General features: G+C 65.7%; 1 protein-coding gene across 1 annotated transcript; it reads right to left on the reverse strand.

Moving 5' to 3' along the window:
* Positions 1-4: 4 nt before the first annotated feature.
* On the reverse strand, positions 5-18,274 carry GALNS (galactosamine (N-acetyl)-6-sulfatase). Its single transcript, XM_045533824.1, is given in 15 exon segments — positions 5-596; positions 2,131-2,248; positions 4,276-4,397; positions 5,585-5,687; positions 6,465-6,601; positions 7,721-7,824; positions 8,730-8,869; positions 9,221-9,348; positions 9,686-9,752; positions 10,349-10,492; positions 10,927-11,029; positions 11,688-11,762; positions 12,319-12,424; positions 12,426-12,443; positions 18,075-18,274. Coding segments are annotated over 15 exon segments (1,575 nt in total). The 5' UTR covers positions 18,198-18,274; the 3' UTR covers positions 5-509.
* Positions 18,275-18,288: the final 14 nt, after the last annotated feature.

An 18,288-nucleotide genomic window follows, 5' to 3' on the forward strand; every position in this document is an offset into this window, starting at 1 on the left:
GACCTAGACGCCCCGTTCCTTTATTCCGAGGCCCTTTGCCTCACGACGTCCCAGCCGGACGGACGCGCAGTCCAGCCTGGGCGCGGGAGCCCCACGGACGGAGACTCGCTCCACGCAGGGCGGGCAGCGCTGGAGGCCGTCCCCAGCTCTCCAGGGCCAGCGAGGGGCTGTCCTCACGTCTGGACACGGCGGGTGCTGAGGCAGCAGTGACAAGAGCTGTCCCCACCAGCGGGGAGCGTGTGCGCGGTGCCTCAGCTGTCCCGGCTCCAGGTGCAGAGGCCTTCTCCACCCCCACATCCTCCTGTCACAGCCCTGTGTCCGCGGAGCAGGGAGAAGGGGACCCTGGAAGTGTGGGGTGGGTGGTGCTGGGGCAGGCGTAGCTGTGCAGGTCCGCTGCTGGCCACGGTGCAGTCTGCCGCAAGCAGGGACAAGGGCCCTTGAGACTCTCAGAGCTTTCCTACCCCCAGGCACTTGCAGGGCCGACTGCAGATCCCTGGCTCCAAGCAGACCTAGTGGGGCCAAGAGCACTTCTCCGGGACAGACTCCGGGGGCGTCAGACATTTGCCCAACTTCTCACAGCCTGGGGGCGCCCAGTTCTGAGGAATGAGAATTGAGGACAGGAACATGCGGTTACAGACGCTTGCCCTGCCCAGGCCAGACCCCCGGCGGACTGGCCTCAGCGAGGAGACATCTGTGTCCACCTCGTCACTGGGAGTCCTGGGAACTTGGGGGGCAGCGCCTTCCTGTCCAGCCCGGCTGGGCCCTGAGGAGGCTGGGGCTGGCCAGGGCCAGTGGGAGGATCAGGGTGTGGGTGGCCACCGCGGGAACATGCCACAGCTGCCCTTGTCCCAGCCACGTGTCCAAGTACAGGAAACCAGTCAGGGACGCCCCACACCCCCCGCTGTGCTAGGGAAGGGCTGGCTGCGAGGGTTTCGGGCAGCGTCACGCACGGTCCGGCAGCCTGGGCTTCCCAGCAAGAGCAGCTGCAGCCCTTGGTGGGGCCCGGACCTGCTTTGCGAGAGCAAGTTCTTCCTGGCATCTGTGAGGGAGACTCGTGCCCCGCACAGGAGCCCTCCCGGGTGGCTGGGTCCTCACCCAGGTCCCAGCTGTGCCACGGAGGGAGACCCAGGTCGCCGAGGGGCATTTCCTTGGGACAGACCTCAGATTCTGGTGTCAGTGAGTCAGTGAATCGGACCAGCGAGGGCACTCTCCCGCCCTGCCCGGTCCTGAATGGCGCCCGCAGGGCAAACTGTCCCTGAGGCCTTAAACAAGGCCACTGCCCTCAGTGGTGCTCACTGCTGGGAGGACCCTTGTGACACCCTGTGCATGTCTCCCCTGGCCACCCGACGGGCACTCCGCGTGCTCAGAGCAAGCACCTTCCCCGGGCCCAGCCGTCTGGCGGCCGCACTCCACTTCCACAGCTGGCCAGGGAGCTGCAGTGTCCTCAAAACTGGCCGCTCGAAGCAGGCAGCGACAGGTGCCCGGTGGCTCCGACAGCTGCAGTCTGGTCTGACCCTGACCCTGACCCTGGGACGGGATGTTAAGCCAAGGAAAGAGCCCACGTTTCACTGTCTGCAGACGGCCGAGACGATGCCGTTCCCAGAGCAGGGCCGCGCAAGTAGGACCTGTCAGAGATGCTGTCAAGCCCTGTCCTTGTGCTGGGAGGTGGCCACCGGTGGCCACACCCAGGAGGCACAGTGGGACCGAGCCAGGCAGACCCTGGGGCCACCACCACTCACAGGGGAGCACCACCTACCTGCTTGGCGCCCACCTCCAGCAGGACAGAGCCTGGGGGTGCAGGAGCCATAGTGGGGCCCCACGCCAGCAAGGAGATGCAACCCAACGTGTGGGCCACGGGTCAGGAGCACCGGGACCCTCAGCTCCCTGTCCCGACCCTCACTGGCCTCTCGGGGAGGAGGGCAGGGACACTCCAGGGGACAGAGACTGCGGCTGCCCCTGTCCTGGGACCTGTGGGCCCCGGCAAGGTGTCCTCTGGGCCTTGGGTGACACTTGGAGCACTGGGCTACAGCCCTAGACGGCCGCGCCGTGAGGATGTGGGTGGTGCTTGGGGACAGACACCCAGCATGGTGGCCGCGGCCCAGACCCGGCTCCCGAGGACGAGCCACTCACCATGACCGCCCGATCGCACACGTTGAGCTGCGGCTGCCCAGGGACCAAGGCCGCCTGGTGCTGCCGGACGACGGGGCTGATCCTGCCAAGGGCGTCCAGGTACTCGGTGCTGTCAAAGCTGTGGGGAGAGGGCGCGAGCGCCTGTCACACGGCTGAGGCCACTGTGGTGTCCTGGGCTGGCAGCGCGGGAGGGGGGGGGGAGGGGCCGGGCCTGGAAAGGCCGAGGGACAAGCCAGTCACTGGGCGGCCGAGGGCCGTGGGCGGCACAATCTGCTCCTCACGTGCTGGGGATGCCGACTCCCCTGGAAGCGAGACGTGGCCTGCAGGACCCTTGTGGTGGCTGTGGCCGGGTGGCAGCCCTCCCTGATGGCGCCAGCACCAGCCCAGCCCAGCAGCCACCTGGAGACAGCCCGGCCCCTCTGCCCCAACTGAGAAGCGGCTTTTAGCACCAGAACCTTCCTACAGATGGAGTTTGCCGTGGAAGCCACGTTTGGTGTGGACAGGAACCTGCCCCCTCATCCTCTCCTGCTCTCGCAGGCCCGGCCAGTGGAGGGGACTTCTGGGTGGGCCTGGGTGCGCCCAGGGTGTGTTGGGCCCTGATCCGGCCCTCACAGCTCCTGGCACTGCCGTGCTGGCCGCCTAGCTCGTGATGGACTTTTACTCCAAAGGGAGGGTCTTGGGTGTGTTTGTCTCTGCAGGACCCTGTGGCCAAACATGTCCGGCAGGGACACCTGCTGCAGGCCCACCCGGTCCCCGCGTCCTTCTGATGGCCGGGGCTCCCCCCAAAGCACACGTGTGTCTGCGTCTGAGGAGCAGCCAAGGGCAGGTGGCCACACCAGAGCGTCTGCCCTGGGACGTCCCTGGGACGGCCGGGCTGCTCTGAAATGACCGCGAGTCTCCAGCTCCACGGCGTCTGCGGGGAGGAGGGTGCCCGGCCGGGAGAGCAGGTGGGAGCAGCCCCAGAGTCCCCTGGGCACCGGATGAGCCAACACCGGCGGGCGGAGCAAATCCACACTTTGACCTCGGACTGGTCCCTGGGGGCCAGAGGCCTGGGGGGGGGCGTGGTGGCTGTGTGTCCCGTGTGGTCGGGCTGTGGTCTGCTCGCGTGGCTGACCGAGTCTCAGAGCTGGAGCTGTTGCTCTGCAGTGACTTCCGCGGGCGGCACATCCAGCTTGTCCCTTCAGCCCCGAGGTTTGTGGTGACCCAGAGGTGTCCCCAGTGCCACGGGAAGATCAGAGGCTGGGTGCCCTGGGGCTGCTGCAACAATGACCATGCCCTGGGGGCTGAAAACAGCTGCCATTTGTCCTCTCCAGGCCGGAGATCGATGGGGCAGTGGTGGCTCCCTGCAGCCTCTTCCAGCTCCGGTGGCCACTCGCTGACGTGGCCGCTCGCTGACATGGCCTCTGCCTCCTCTCTGGACTTGGGGCCCTGCCATCGCATTCAGGCCCGGCCTGCCCCAGGGTGATCTGACCCCATCCGTGTGTTAACCGTGCTGGCAAAGGGCCGGTCTGCAGTCAGCACGCGTGCTCAGCTGCCGGCAGTGCCTGGGCCTGGCGGACACTGCTCCGTCTGAGCCGTCTCCGCACTGGCTCCCGAAGTCACTGTCCTGGGCTTCTGAGTCAGACCACGTTCCCTCCCGTGGGACAGGAGGGGCCTGAGGGGTCCCGGGTGGCACGTCAGGAGCCTCGGGGAGGGCCTTGGCGGCGGCACTGCCACCTGTGTCCTGCGTGGGTCTCTGCTGCTCCCTCCTCAGCTCCGGGAAAAGCAAGGCCGTCTGGAGCAGAGCGGGGGCCACGTGCCGCCCCGAGGCTCGGCTTCCCCCTGGCTGGCCACACCCGAGGGCCTGGGTTTCCCAGACCCCACCTGACGGGGCAGAATGCGCCTGCGGCCCGAGGCTGTGTGGCACACGCCCACCGGCTGAGCTGGAGGAGCCCTCGGGGGAGAGAAGGGAGGTGGCGAGGGGACCTGGGGCCGTGGGGTCTCTGTGTGGCTCCTAGAGAATTGCCGATGGGGATTTGGGTTTGGCGGAAAGTGCCAGAATCACTCCGAGATGAGAAAAATAACTGCGTGGGCAGCAGCCTGTGCCCGGCTAAGCCTGTGGGCACCCCCACCCCCCACAGCCGCAGGCCCCACACCCTGACTCACCGCAGCGGGTACCTCTCCCCGGGGTCCCGGCCCAGGTGGAAGATCAGGGGCAGCTCCGTGTGCTCCTCCTGGGTGTGCGTTGTCACCCCGGAGACATTTTGGCCGGGGCAGAAGTCCACGCCCTGCAGGGAGGCAGGAAGGAAGGTGAGTGAGGCCCTGGGGACGCCAGAGCCTGCCCTGGGAGGCGTCCCCTGTGCCCGCAGGGTGCCAGGTGCCACAGGAACGAACACGTGGGGGGGGAAGGGGGTAGCACTCGGCCGCCTGGAGGGGGTGGAGCCTCCCCGCTGCCCACGGCCCCAGCGCAGCTCCCCAAGCTGCCCCTCACTGTGAATTTTTATGTGCCTGTCTCCTTGGGGGGCAGGCAAGTGTCTAAAGTATTTTATCTAATCACGTATCTTGACGTCACTAGTTTCACAGAGGAAAGCGCTGTCTACGGGGAGGGGTGGGGGCGAGACCGCCTGGGGCTCTGACTGACAGTGGGCTGGGGGTCACATGAGGCCTGAGCTCTGGCAGGCTGCCCCGTGTCCCACATGTCTTGGGGACAGCCACCCACTTATCTGCCCTGAGCATGGACCGGAGTCGTGGCTGCAGAGGACGGGCTGTGTTCTCAGTGGCTCAGGGCAGCCAGCGGCGGGCACCAAAGTGGGTGACCTTTTGGCCCTGGACAGAGGACCAGCTGGGGACCAACGTGAGCTGGGTGGCAGGGACACAGCCACATTCAGGGTGGAAGCACGGAGCAGTTAGCGGGGAAGGACACAAATCCAGACAGACGACCCAGCCCACAGTTTGGATGCAAATCAAATGAGCTACTTAATTAAGATCCCACTAATTGGGACCATGGGGGGGTGGGGGGGGTAGGGTGGGGGTAGGGTGGGGGAGGGCGAGGCCAGGGCGAAGGCCCAGGTGCTCTGTGAACTTGTTGTCACTGGGCATTGCGTGGCATGGACCGCTAGACCCCGTGCAGGTGGTGTTCCCCCTCCAGCCCTCGGGGGCACCAGGGGTTGGGTGGGGGAAGGACACTGATGGCCCCATGTGGCCACAGCCCTGTCACATCCAGCCCAGCAGGGCCATCTGACCTGTGCCTGGCTGGGCCCCGCCCTAAGGGCTCCTTCCCTGAGGTCAGGGTGGCCTGAGGCAGAGGGGCCTCCCGGAGGGTGTGTTCAGCCCCAGGGCTGTCCCTGTCAACATGCTCGGGGCCCAGACAAGTGCCTCCCCATCCCCAGCCCTGCCCGGCTGCCCGGATCCGGCCCCCCCAGGCCATGGCTCCCTGGGCGTGTACACCCCCGGGCCTGCGCCCCGAGCCCCGCACCTGTCTGAACTCCTCCCAGGAGTTGGTCCATGTCCAGAAATGAGCCTTGTACTGGCCGAGAGTGACCGCCATCAGCGTGTTGCCACGGTAATAGAATATTGGCCTGTCGGGGAGGGGGGGTCGCATGATGGCCGGGAGAGTCATGCCAGCCCACGTGTGGGGCCGCGTGTGGGGGCTGCTCGCGCTGCCAGCGAGGTCTCAGTTGAGGTTTTGCGGCTCCTGTTAGAGTCGCGCTGGGAGCAGATCACGGGAAGGCGGGTGGGCCGAGAGGGGGCTGGGGGCCCAGGGGGTCCGGGTGGGCCTGTGGGACCCGCCGCAGCCCTAGGGGCCGGGACGGAACCGGTACATTCTCTGCCCAGCAGTGACCAGTCTTGGGCCGGTTTCGAGAGGACAAATGGCAAATCCTCCCCCAGCCGGGGCCACACGCAGACAGCACCCCGCGCTGCCCCTGCCTGTTTTGCTGCGTAGCTTTTAAAATCCGTCCCCCTCAGAGCCGCCCAGGAAACGTGGTTTGTCTGAGCAAAACAGTGGCTGGTCACAGGGGGAAAGAAATGGACTCTGCACACCAAGAATGAGGCGCAAGGTGAGGGTCGGAGGGGCAGGGATTTGGGGGCGGAGACACAGGCAGCGGGGTGTCCTGCCCTCCCTGGCCCGGGCTGCATGATGTCCTCCCGAGGGACAGGGCGCCCCTGTGTCCAGACACCCCAGCCCTCCCCACTAGCACAGCCCAGGGCCCCCTGGCCACAAGCCCCCGTCACCCTCTCAGCCCGTCCGGAGCGCGAGCCCTGCTGTGTCCGGGCTGGGCTGGGGGAGGGCTGGGATGGGAGCCTCGTCGCTTGGGGCGGGGGAGGGCTGAGGTGGGGCGTCCGTCCACACCGACCTGTCGGTCAGCCGGCCCTGCAGCATGGCGGGGAGGAGGTCGAGCCCGTCGATGACCCTGTCGCTGGGTGGCTTCAGGCCCGCCAGGGACAAGCTGGTGGTGAAGAGGTCCATGATGCTGCCCAGCTGGTAGCTCACCTGGAAGGGACGTGGCCGTGACCCACGTGGGGGCGAAGTCCCCAGGGTGAGAGCACCTGCTGCCACCGGGGTCTGCAGACGTGCGCACATGCTCAGGCACGCACACCCGGCTCTCACGGGGACTCGAGCCAGGCTCAGGCCACACCACAGTCCGTGGCCCTCTCCTGCCATGGCCAGAGTCTGGGACGGACGGAAGGAGAACTCCCTCCCAGGGAGACGCCAGGACGCCTCTTGAGGCCCACCTGCCTGGGGTCAGATGGCCAACGTCATTTCACACTTGACTTCCAAAAGCCACCGTGCACTCTGCAAACCAGGTCGTGGGTGAAGATGAGAAAGCCCCCCCGGGGTGGCTACGGGCACCACGTTCAGGTGGTTTGTTTCGCGGCCCCGGGAAGCTCAGCCACACACCGTGCGGTTGCGCGGAGCCCGGGAGTCGCTCTCATGGGGGGGGAAGACCAAGGAGGACGGTGACAGGCTCGTCACAAATGTTGCTCCTGGAGCCCGTTTGTCTACGGGGGTCTGAACCAAGCGCCCCGGTCACAGAAGACCCCACCGTGTGGACTCTCAGCCGAGGGGCGGCCTGCCCAGGGCTGCACGGCCGGCTGGGGACAGCAGCGGGACACACCTCGCCTTCCCCGGCAGCACCACAGACAGACTCAATGACACTGTCAGGCTGCTGTTCTCTGACAACGAGTCCACTGAACACTGGCCTGAGAAGAGGTGTTGACACTTTGGGAAAAAAAACAAAGACTCTGTGGCTAAATAAGTTTAAAAAAAACTGAGCTTGCTCTATGTCCCTTCGGGAAGTTCATGGTATCCGTTAGCACACTGAGGCCCTGACAAGTCCTGCAAGGAAGAAGTCACAGACTGGACCACAGCAGCCACCACCCCTCACAGTAGTTGCAACACCCGTGTGGCAGCCCACGGGAGACACTGTTCCACAGCCCAATGGACGGGGCAGCACAGCAAGCCCCACGTGCCCCAGGAGGGCTGGGTTTTGAGGACACCATTGAGGGGCCGCAGTGCTTCAAGGCAGGGCCGCGTGAGCAGAGGAGGGGCAGCGAGGGGGGCCGCAGGCCTGGACTGGGCCTTGCAGAGACGTGGCCGACCCCAACCTACCTGGGCTGCAGGGACATGCCCCGGCCACCACGCGATCGCAGGCTCCCTCATCCCGCCTTCGAACGTGGTCTGCTTCCCACACAGAAAGGGACCGTTACTGCCACCTGGGGGCAGAGTCACACCCCATCAGAACACCTGCAGGCGTTGCCACATCGCGCCCACCGTGGCCTGGCCCGGCCCGGCCTCCTCCTGAGACCCGCCAGGAGACACGCCAGGCCGGGAGCTCACACCTCGCGAGCAAGGCCAGGTCGCGGGAGGACGGCTCCGCCAGGCCCGTGGCTCAGACGCTTTGGCTGTGGGGCCTCCAGAGAGTGGGACATCGTGCCCCAGGGAGGAGCCACCGCTCAGAGACAGGAAGCCTGGCCGTCCGCTGTCGGCAACTCAGAAGCTTCAGGCAAAGCCACAAAACATGCCCCTGGTGGGGCGGGGCTCACGCCTGTGTCCCCAGCAGTGTGGGAGGCTGAGGCGGGAGGACCACTTGAGGCAGGAGTTGGAGGCTGCAGTGAGCTGTGATGGCGCCACTGCACTCCCGGCCGGGGGACAGAGCGAGACCGTGTCCCTAACAACAACTCCCGCAGGGGAGGTTGCTGGGCTCTCGGATGCTCGGTCAGCGTTTGCAGCACCCCGCGTGCCTGGGGAAGGGGCTTCAATTAATGCGCAGCCCCCTGCCCTGCGTGTCCCACAGTGGGTCAGGATGGGTGCAGGGAGCCGCATGTCAGAGGTGCCCGGCCGTGTTCGGAAGCAGGCGACCCGGTCCCTGCGGCGGGCAGGGGCCATGCCAGGGGACAGACGCTGCCCCTGCTGCTGTCTGTGAGCCACGGTGAAAAATGGGGGGAAAAAAAGCAGTTTTTCTGGCAGTGAGAAAGTGAGCACCCTAACTGTCCCCCTGGAAGGGTAAGTCACCACGGTTCCTTCCTGTCGCCACCCTGGCAGACTCAGCCAGGCCTCGGCCGGCCCAGCGTCCCGAGACGAAGCGTCTGTGGACGAGGACGGGGACGGGGACACTCGCCTTGCCTGGGCGCAGACACCAGGGCCGCGCCGTTGTCCGAGGTGAAGAAGACGAAGGTGCTCTCCTGGATGCGCAGGTCGCCCAGCAGGCTCAGAATCCTCCCGACACTGTCGTCGACCTCCCGGACGGCGTCCCCGTACCTGGGGGAAGGTGCCGGGCTCACCAGGCGGCCAGCGGCCTCAGTGTGACTCAGACAGCTGTCACATCGTGACTTCGCAGAGGACCAACGGAACGGGCCGGCCTGCTTCCCAGGAGAGGGAAAACAGCTGGAGTCCAGGTTCACGTGGTTTGTTGGGGACAGGACGGGCACCGCGCGGCCGTCCGCTCCGGCTCACCCTGCGCGGCAGACGGTTTCAAAGAGGCCAAGGTACGTGGTCTTTTTCTGTGATTGGCCATTCAGTATCACGGTACTGAGCGTCCCGTCCCTGGAGGTAATCAAGCACAGCTGAAGCCCCCAGGTGTGGTCCCCGTTTCCCTGAGCAGGGACTCACCGCCCTCGCCGACTGGTGCCCAGGAAAGGTTTAGAAGCATAAACGGGCGCGTGTGTGGCGTCGATGGCCCAGTAGAGGAAGAAGGGGCGTCCCCCGGCCTGCTGCGTCTTGATGAAGTCCAGGGCCTCCTGCGGGGAAGGCCGCACGGTCCCCCCAGCCCCGAGGCCGACCTCCCCCTCCCCAGGGAGCCGCCCCGCCGAAGGCCACACGGTCCCCCCGCCCCGAGGCCGACCGCCCCCTCCCCAGGGAGCTGCCCCGCCGAAGGCCACACAGTCCCCCCGCCCCGAGGCCGACCTCCCCCTACCCAGGGAGCCGCCCCGCCGAAGGCCGCACGGTCCCCCCAGCCCCGAGGCCGACCTCCCCCTCCCCAGGGAGCCGCCCCGCCGAAGGCCACACGGTCCCCCCGCCCCGAGGCCGACCGCCCCCTCCCCAGGGAGCCGCCCGGCCGAACCTGCACGTCCTCACCTGCAAGTAGATCTGCGTGAGGTTGGACTCCCCAGTCTTCAGGTTAATCGGAAATTCTTCGTAAAACCTGAAAGGAACCAGACCAGACGTCAGAATTTGGGCCAAGATTGCTCCCTGCCCCTCCCCCCTCACTGGCGGGGTCATGGGCTGCACGTGACAGACGGGAGGCCAAGTTCCATCTACAAAACAACTCGAGCTGCCCGTGCCCACGGCCCCTAAGGCGCAGGGCCTCGTCTCGGACTGGGCCCTGTCACAGCACCAGTGTTTCGGAAGACGGGGACCGGCTGGGGACAGTGTGGAGGGTGAGAAGGCAGGAGCTGGAATAGTGACAGCCACAGGCATGGGTGCGGCTGACAAGCCGGCCTGGCCCTGGCACACGGCCCCTCACCAATGTGTGCCAAGGGGCCCTGGGCCCCCAACACAAGCAAAGCAGGCTGGGCGGGGTCTTTCACGCCTGTGACGTTTCTAATGGCTCCGTGATCCTGGGACGGCTGGCAGTGAGCCCAGGTGGGGTGTGACGGGCTCTGGCTGAGCTTGTGGGGAGCCGGCCGGGCACCGAGAGCCGGCGGCCGGGACTGTCCGTCTTGTGCCCAGGGCAGCGTCAGAGCAGAGGGAGGGGCTGGGCACCGCTGTCGGGGACGGGAAGGGGCGGACGTCCGTTACCTGCCGACCATCTCCCGGTCCCGGTACACGGGGATGTTGGGCCTGGCCCTGTTGTTGTAAGGTCCGAAGTGGCAGTTGGGGGACCCGAACCACTCGTCAAACCCGTGCTTCAGCGGGTGGAACTGCGGCCTGTGGCCCAGGTGCCTGCGAACAGGAGCCCACGACGCTCACTTCAGGGACCCGCGAACACGCCAAAGTCCGTCACGGGACGCTTAGTGAAACCAAACAGGCACCCCCAGCGCCAGTGTGTGCTGGGCCCAGCAAGGTGCGGAAGGCCCCCCCAGAGCCCTGGGTCCGCTCCCCCCGGGGAAGCGCTGGCCCCGCCGTGGCCTGGAGCACCTGGGCACGGCTGAGGGGGTCACGCTGAGGCGCAGCTCGGGGCTGGGCTCCTGCTGGGGTGCGGGAGGCCCAGGGGACGCACGTTTTGGGAAACCTGCCGGTGCCTGGAGGCCGCCTGACCCCGACCGCGTGGCTCCAGGTGCCAGTGGCTCCGGGGCTGTGTCCCCCCCACCCGTGCCTCCCTGGCGGAGGACAGTCGCCGCCGGCAGGACACCCAGGTGGGCCGGCGGGGGACTCACCATTTGCCCACGATCTTGCTGACGTAGCCGGCCTCCCTCAGCAGCTCCGGCAGGAGGAGTTCCGAGTCCGGGATGCCGCCCACGATCTCCTGCGGCGTGTACCCTGGCAGAGCGACACCGCATGAGCCCACGGTGGGCATCGCGCACACGCCTCGCTGACCCGCGCTCCAGCGGGACCCTGCCCGCTAGCGTCAGCGGGCAAAGCCGTGCTTGGGGCTGGCACGTCCACACGGCACTTTCCAGGCACCCCTCGAAGCCGACACCATCACCAGGGGTGGGGACGGGGCAGACTCTGTCCCCTGGCCCCTCCCCAGTACCTGCCAGCCTGGTCAGCCAGGGTCTCCGGAACATGCTGCGTGACCCTGCGCCTCCCCATCTGCTTCACACCCCTTTCTTCAAAGGCCACTTGAAACCCTGCCTGGTGTGTGGGACTGTCCCTGGGAAGCCCACCCTCGCACATTGTTTCCAGAACATCCACTGCTGCTGTCCCCTGGCCCGGCCTCCTCAGGGCCCAGCTGGCCCAACCACGAGTCGGGGCTTCTGCAGGGACGGGCGGGGCCTCTCCTCAGGCCGGGCCTTACCCGGGTCTCCACCTGCCTGGCGTGCGTTGTCGGCACGGGGTGTTGCTGTCTCAAAGTCACACGTGTGACAAATACAGCACCTGACCCCGCGTAGCCGGCGCCACACCGAGGAACCAAGGCCGCTGTGAAGACGGCTGACCCACGCCCGCCCCACCTGGTGGCCCTGCAGGGAGGCCCTACCGTTCCTGGCGTGGGCGTTGGTGGTGTAGAAGCCGTTGCGGATGGGCAGCCGTCCCGTGAGCAGAGCTGCCCTGGCTGCAGGGAGATGACAAAAACAGACACGGTGAGAAGGGTGTCGGGTCAGACCCTACGTGGCTCCACAGTGCGGCCCTTGTGCACAACCCCCGCTGGGTCACGGCAGCTACGGATGCTGGGACGAGCTGGGACAAGCGTCAGGCCTCAAGGGGCTGCGTGGCCTCCCACCCCCACTGGCCCCGACCGCCCGCTGCAGAGAGAGGCGTGGACCCCTGCACTGCAGCTCCGCGGCCACCCAAGGCCCCTGCCCTGCCCGCCGGGCTCTGGGACAGACACTGGACTGCGGGTCGCACACGGCCTCTGCCTTCTCCTCACGTGACTCCCCATGGAGGGTCAGGATGCCCCCGCCCCACCCCACCCCACCCCACAGGACTGAGACCCCCACAGCTCTGCTCCCAGGGCCGGGCACAGCCACTCAGCCCCGGGAGACACAGGCAGCACCTTTGACCTTGACACCCGGGTGGGACCCAGTGGGACAGGCCCCACCCCACCTGCCAGCCCCCTCGGGCACCTCGGGAGAGAGATGCTCCCCCTCCCCGGGGCCTCCCTGACTTACACGGTGAGCACAGGGGGTTGGCAGAATAGAAGTTTGGGAACAGCATCCCTTCTGCGGCCATCCGGTCCAAATTCGGCGTCTCTCTGGAAGGTTCTCCGTTCACACCCCAGGTCACCCCACCCCATCTGCAGGGAGGAGCGAGGAGAAATGGGTGAACACCTCTCGTCTCGGGAAACCTCTGCGGGGCTGACAAGAGAGTGTTGGGGACCGGGGAGCCAGCCCCCCTCGTGCCCCAGCTCGGTTTGAACTAAACCCCGCAGCTCCCGCGAGGGCCGGCGGCCGAGCCGCTCCAGGGTCAGCCCCGAGCTGTGCGGTTTTCACCCCACTGGGCAGAGCTGCCTTCCTGCCCGCCTGGCAGGGCGTGTGCTCACAGGGCACCCGCACCTCAGAACATACACCTATTTCCCACGTAAACACGCAAACCCTCATAGTCTGTCTCGCAAGTTTACGTTTCAGAAACGTGCTGGATGGGGCCGCGCACAGCCCGCAGTCCCCGCTACTCGGGAGGCCGAGGCAGGAGGATCGCCGGAGCCCAGGAGTCGGAGGCTGCAGTGAGCTGTGATGACGCCACCGCACTCCAGCCTGGGTGACACAGTGGAACCCTGTCTCTAAAAAAAAAGGGGTCCAGTTCCTCCCAAACCTAAGCCTAGAGTCACTATGTGACAAGCAACTGCCCTCCTAGGTACACGCCCAGGAGAACTGAAACCTCCCGTCCACGCAGACCTCGTGTGAGCCTCACGGCAGCACAGTGGCCGTCAGCTGCCGAGGGGACAAAGAAGGCGTGGTCTGCACAGACCGTACCGGGTGGGGCCTTTATTTGGAAACAGGGTCCTGGCGCGTGTAAGGAGCTAGGATAAGGTCTCGCTGGAGGAGGGAGGGCCCCACGTCCAACGCGACTGGTGTCCTCAGTAGCAGGAGACAGACAGACACGCAGGGGACGGCCGTGTGCAGGCAGAGGCCAGAGTGACGTGGCCGCACGCTGAGGACCCGCCCCAGAGCCTTCAGAGACACCGGCCCTGCCGACGCCGCATTTCTGTTGCTCCAGGCTCAGCCTGTGGTCAGGACACGCACCCACGCGCCACGCAACACCACTCAGCCACAGCAAGGAAGGGGCCACGCCTGCCACGACGTGGGGGGGACCTCAGAAACGTCATGCCAGTTGACAGAGCCAAGCACGAAGGGCCACCGTGTGTGACACCATTGCCACGGAACGCCCAGGACAGGCAGCTGCACACACAGAGTGGACTAGTGGCTGTCGGGGGCTGGGGGACGATCGGGGGCCACGGTTGGTGGGTGTGGGTTTCCTTTTGGAACGAAAGTGTCCTGGAAGTGGACGGGTGAGGGACGCACCGCACTGCGAATATGGTCAGTGTCACTGAACTGTACCCTCGACATGGACACAAGGGCAAGTTTCAGGGGTATTTTGCCACAGTAACCCCCAAGTGGGAAGGCGGGTTAACACACAGCAGGAAGGGGGACAGCCAGGCTCAAGTGATGCAGCAAGGACAAGTGCCGATGGCAGGACGGGGTTGGGGGGCAGGTGTTCACTGTAAAATTCTTCCAATTTTGCTGTGTGGACTGTTGAAAAAACTACTTTTAAACAAGCCGTGGGCCGTGAGCTGGCTCTAGAGCCGGGAGAGGGGAGGCCAGCGCTGCCAGGGACCCCGAGTGGCCTGGGGGCTTCGTGTCTCCCCTGCGCCCTCCACGTGCACAGGGCCCTGCCAGCTGGGTCTCCTGCCACGTCCACCCCAGCGTGCGCCCAGCAGGGACACCACTCTGCCAGCGCCCCCAGGAGAAGGGGTCTAGGCCAGGGTCATGGGGTGGGGGGGGAGGAGCCCCAGGAGCCAAAGCTGCTCTGGCCACAGCCACGGCCGAGGGCACCTTCCCCTGAGGCCACCTCCTTCAGGTGACATCGGCCCTCCTGCGAGAGGTGCTCGGAGCACCCCATGAGGTGACGCCAGTGACGAGGCTGGGCCTGCCTGGGCCCCGTCCCTCGGGGGCTCCCCCAACACCCGGGCACGACAGAACTCCAAATGCAACTACCCACTCTGCGAGACCCAGTTGAATTCAGTGTTTTTGTTATTTCTGAACTTACTTCCCCCGCACTGAGCTGACCACGGAGCTCATGGGAGACGGTTCCCGCGCCGTCACTGGGGGCCGGTCGTGTGGGCCCCTCTGCCCGGGACGCACCCACAGTCCGAACGCCCAGGAGGAAAGCAGGGGTTCCGCACAGACCACGCCGTCCACACCGACCGGTGGCGCAGGGAGCCGTTCTCACCGGGGAGTGGTGGGGGCCCTCCCAGACCCCGCCCAGATGCCAGCGGAGGGGCTTTGAGGACACAGGCCCAATCCCCACTCGTCCATTACTCATTGCTTAGCTTTCTTAGCCGTGGAAACTCGGCGCTCCTTGCCGGGTTAGCAGGGGTTAGTGAAATAACCATCTAAAATACCCCGCAGGGTCATGTGACATGTCTTTCCTCCCCGCCCCCAAATGGCTGTCCATGTTCACAAGCAGCGAGCGCCAGCTGTCACCTCGGACTTCAGTCTCGTCCGTGCCCTGGGCCCCTTCTTCACCAACAGAGAATTTCCGAGTTTTGAGAAACGCAAAGTGTTGCTTCTTACTGGGTGCCAAGACAGGGCAGACAAGCAGGCCACGCGCTTTTCTGTTTCAAACGTGCATCCAAGGACACCCAGCAGTCCGCAAATCGGCTCTGGCGGTTTTGGCTTGGGGGCACCCACGGGCCCCGGCTGCCGTGGTGACAGGTGCCCCCCTCCGCGTGGCCTGACTCAGCCTCCACCGCAGGCGGGGCCGAAGCTCCCTCATCCTCCTCACCGCGAAGGACTGGACCATGGAGCTTCCTGGCCCCTGGGAGGCAGGAACGGTCTGCGGCCTGGGCGGGAAGGCGCAGTCGTCACTGGGCCACTTCTGTTTTCGAGGCCCCCCCACACCCCAAGCCCCACCCGCTGTGGCGAGTGGAGCTGGTTCCGTGTGCTCTCAACTCCTTCAGGGAGCTCCCTCGGGGCCAAGCCGAGGGCTCGCGAGACCTGCAGTCCCGAGGAGTCCAAGACGGACGCTGCTGTGCCCCAAAGGCTCGGCTTGGGGACGGGGTTCTGTGAGCTGCACCCAAATTGCCAGACCTGATCCCAGATCGGCCTCCACCCCGGCCCTGACCCGGGTGGGACGAGGACAGTGGTCCTGTAACAGGTGTGACTAGCCGGGGAGGGGGCTTCTGGCCATGCACGGGGTAGGACGCTAGCTTGGGGGATGCTCATTTTCTGGAACTGCACCCCCTCTTGTGAACGGGCAGGTCCAGCACCCCGAGGCTGGGCCGTGGCAGTGGGCAGGGCTCCCTCGGAATCTGAACTCAAGATACGGGCTCACCCTCCGGCTTCTGTGGCTCCTGCCTGCCGGCGGCCCTGCCCTCTCTGGTAGCTGCACGGTGGGGCCCTTCCAGGCGGCCCCTCCGTGCTCAGTCTGGGTGGATCCGGCGGGCCCAGGAGGCCTCCTTGCCCTGGGGGTGGCGTAGCCCTGGGGGAGGCGTAGCCCAGGGGCAGGAGCCAGGCCAGGCTGACAGGCGAGCCCTGGGTCTGCTGACTGTGGGGTGAGCCTGGAGGTGCCTGGGGCTGTCACGGGGTGCTGTGAGGCCAGAGGCTGGGTAAGGCCGGGCCGGCTCAGACAGCAGAGCAGTGGGAGGGGAGACCCTGGACCTTGCCTATAGGAAGCCAGAACCGCCCTGGTCCGACCAGCTAGGAGGGCCAGGGATTTTCCATTCTCGCGCGTCACTAAGTTCATTTTTCTATCACTTGCATCAAAAAGTCCTAATACGGGTTTGCTGACTAGAACAGAGGCCTCCCAGAGCTCTCTAGGGTTTTATTGCTAAAGGTCCCTCAAGAGCCGCAGGAAGCAGGACTCAGGAAGTAGCCCACAGCCCCGGGCCCCTCTGCTGCCCCAGCCCCGGGGCGCAGGGGGGCTTCCTGGGCAACGTCCTCGAGTGCAAATTGTCAAGGGCACAGGGCACGCTCCACCACTCAAAACCCCACGATCTGAAACTGACCGTCCCACGGAAGCATGAGGTGAGCCCCGTGGGTAATTTTACAATTCCTAGGAGCCACACAAGAAAAGTAAAATTAGGTGAAATGGAGGCTTTTTGTTTAACCCAATATATCCAACATATTATCATTTCAACAAGTCCTCCATGTAAAAAGCACATTCTCGAATTGCCAGAAGGGGTCCTAACCCGCTTCCCACGCCCAGTCTATCATTGGAGAGTCAGGAAGGGGCAGGAAGCGGCAGAGGGAGCCTTGGCTGCAGAGTCGCTGGCCGGGAGGAACTGAGCCAGCCGCTAGCCGCGGGAGGCTCTGAAACTGCTACACGACTAGTATTGAAACGGGAAGTAACATTAATACTGAGAACTGCTCGTCCCAGAGCGGGGCCGGCCTCCAGGACAGGTGCGGGAGGACCCGCGAGGGGCAGCAGTCATTGGATAAATCGATAGGACCACAAACAAGTCAGTCCAGCGTCACCAGCAGTCCCCCTCTGAGCAGGTGACTCAGGTGGAATCATGGTGTCTACTATCTTTGCAGGCATATCTGAATGTCGTTCATTTATTTATACTAAAGAATCATTAATTTAACAATAAAAAGTTATTAAACGATATATTTTACATTCTTTTTCTCTTCCCAAGTCTTCGCAATCTGTGTATTTCACACATACAGCCAGTCACGACTGCCCAGCACCCATGTGGGGCTCGTGGCCTCTGAGCCGGTCAGCACAGCCGTGGTCTACGGGCTCTGCCGGGCCATCTGCTGCTCCCACAGGCACTGAGTGGCCACGATGGCCCAAACTGTCCCGTACTCAGGGTGCTCGCAGGCCTCCCAACAGCACCAGGTGCACAGCCGGACCCGTGTGACCTCACAGGGGAGGCAGCTGAGGCTGGAGGAGCTCAGTGACTCCCTGCAGCTCAGGACCAGCGGGGTGTGGGCCAGGTGTGCCTGAGTCCCCAGCCCACCTCTCATGACCAGCGGAGTGTGGGCCAGGTGTGCCTGAGTCCCTAGCCCACCTCTCACGACCAGCGGGGTGTGGGCCAGGTGTGCCTGAGTCCCCAGCCCACCCGGTGAGCTTGCTGAGTGATTTTGGTACAGCTGCAAACAGCTGGGCAGAACACAATTAGGGACTCCTCAGGTGAGGGCCACAGGGATGAAGGGACAACTCCATGGCTCAGCCCTGTCACTAGCACCTAGCCCACCCGTCTGGGCCACACACCTGCCCAACAGGTGACACTCCCACCCCCCCCAGTTCTTCCCGGCCACAGAGCCCTGACCCTTGGGTCAGTGCCCAGGTGACATGGCGCCTGGGGCCAAGGTGTGCAGGAAGCTCAGGGCAGAGGTGCGGGTCGGTCAGTTCTGCCCCTCCCCAGACACCGGGGACCCCCCTTCCCTGGGTGGCCACACTGGCAACCCCTCCCCAGACACCGGGGACCCCCCTTCCCTGGGTGGCCACACTGGCAACCCCTCCCCAGACACCGGGGACCCCACGTTCCCCGGGGCGGGCTACACCGGCAGCCCCTCCCCAGTGGGGGCAGGAAAGGGACAGCGGAGCCGCGGAGCCCTCTCAGGGCGGGGAGGCCGCTGTCCACCTGCGGTCCGCGGGCAAGGACGCCACCTGGGCGGCCGGCGCGCAAGGTCACCCCAGCGGCCGGGTCAGCGACGGGTCACCCGCCCGGACCCCGCGCCCCTCCCCCCGCGCCCGCGCTCACGTCGTCCATGAGCAGCAGCAGGATGTTGGGGGGCTGTGGGGCGCTCGCAGCCCCAAGCCTCAGGGCGCTTAGCACTAGCAGCAGCAGCAGCCGCCACCTCGTCGCCGCGGCAACCGCCACCATGGCAACCACGCGTGGGTCCGCGGAGCCGGGCCAGCGGGCGGACTGAGACAGCCCGCGGTGCGCGCGGCCTTCCCGGCCCGCTGCGGGGCGG

This window comes from Lemur catta, chromosome 20, assembly GCF_020740605.2.
Source record: "Lemur catta isolate mLemCat1 chromosome 20, mLemCat1.pri, whole genome shotgun sequence".
Classification (NCBI taxonomy): domain Eukaryota; kingdom Metazoa; phylum Chordata; class Mammalia; order Primates; family Lemuridae; genus Lemur; species Lemur catta.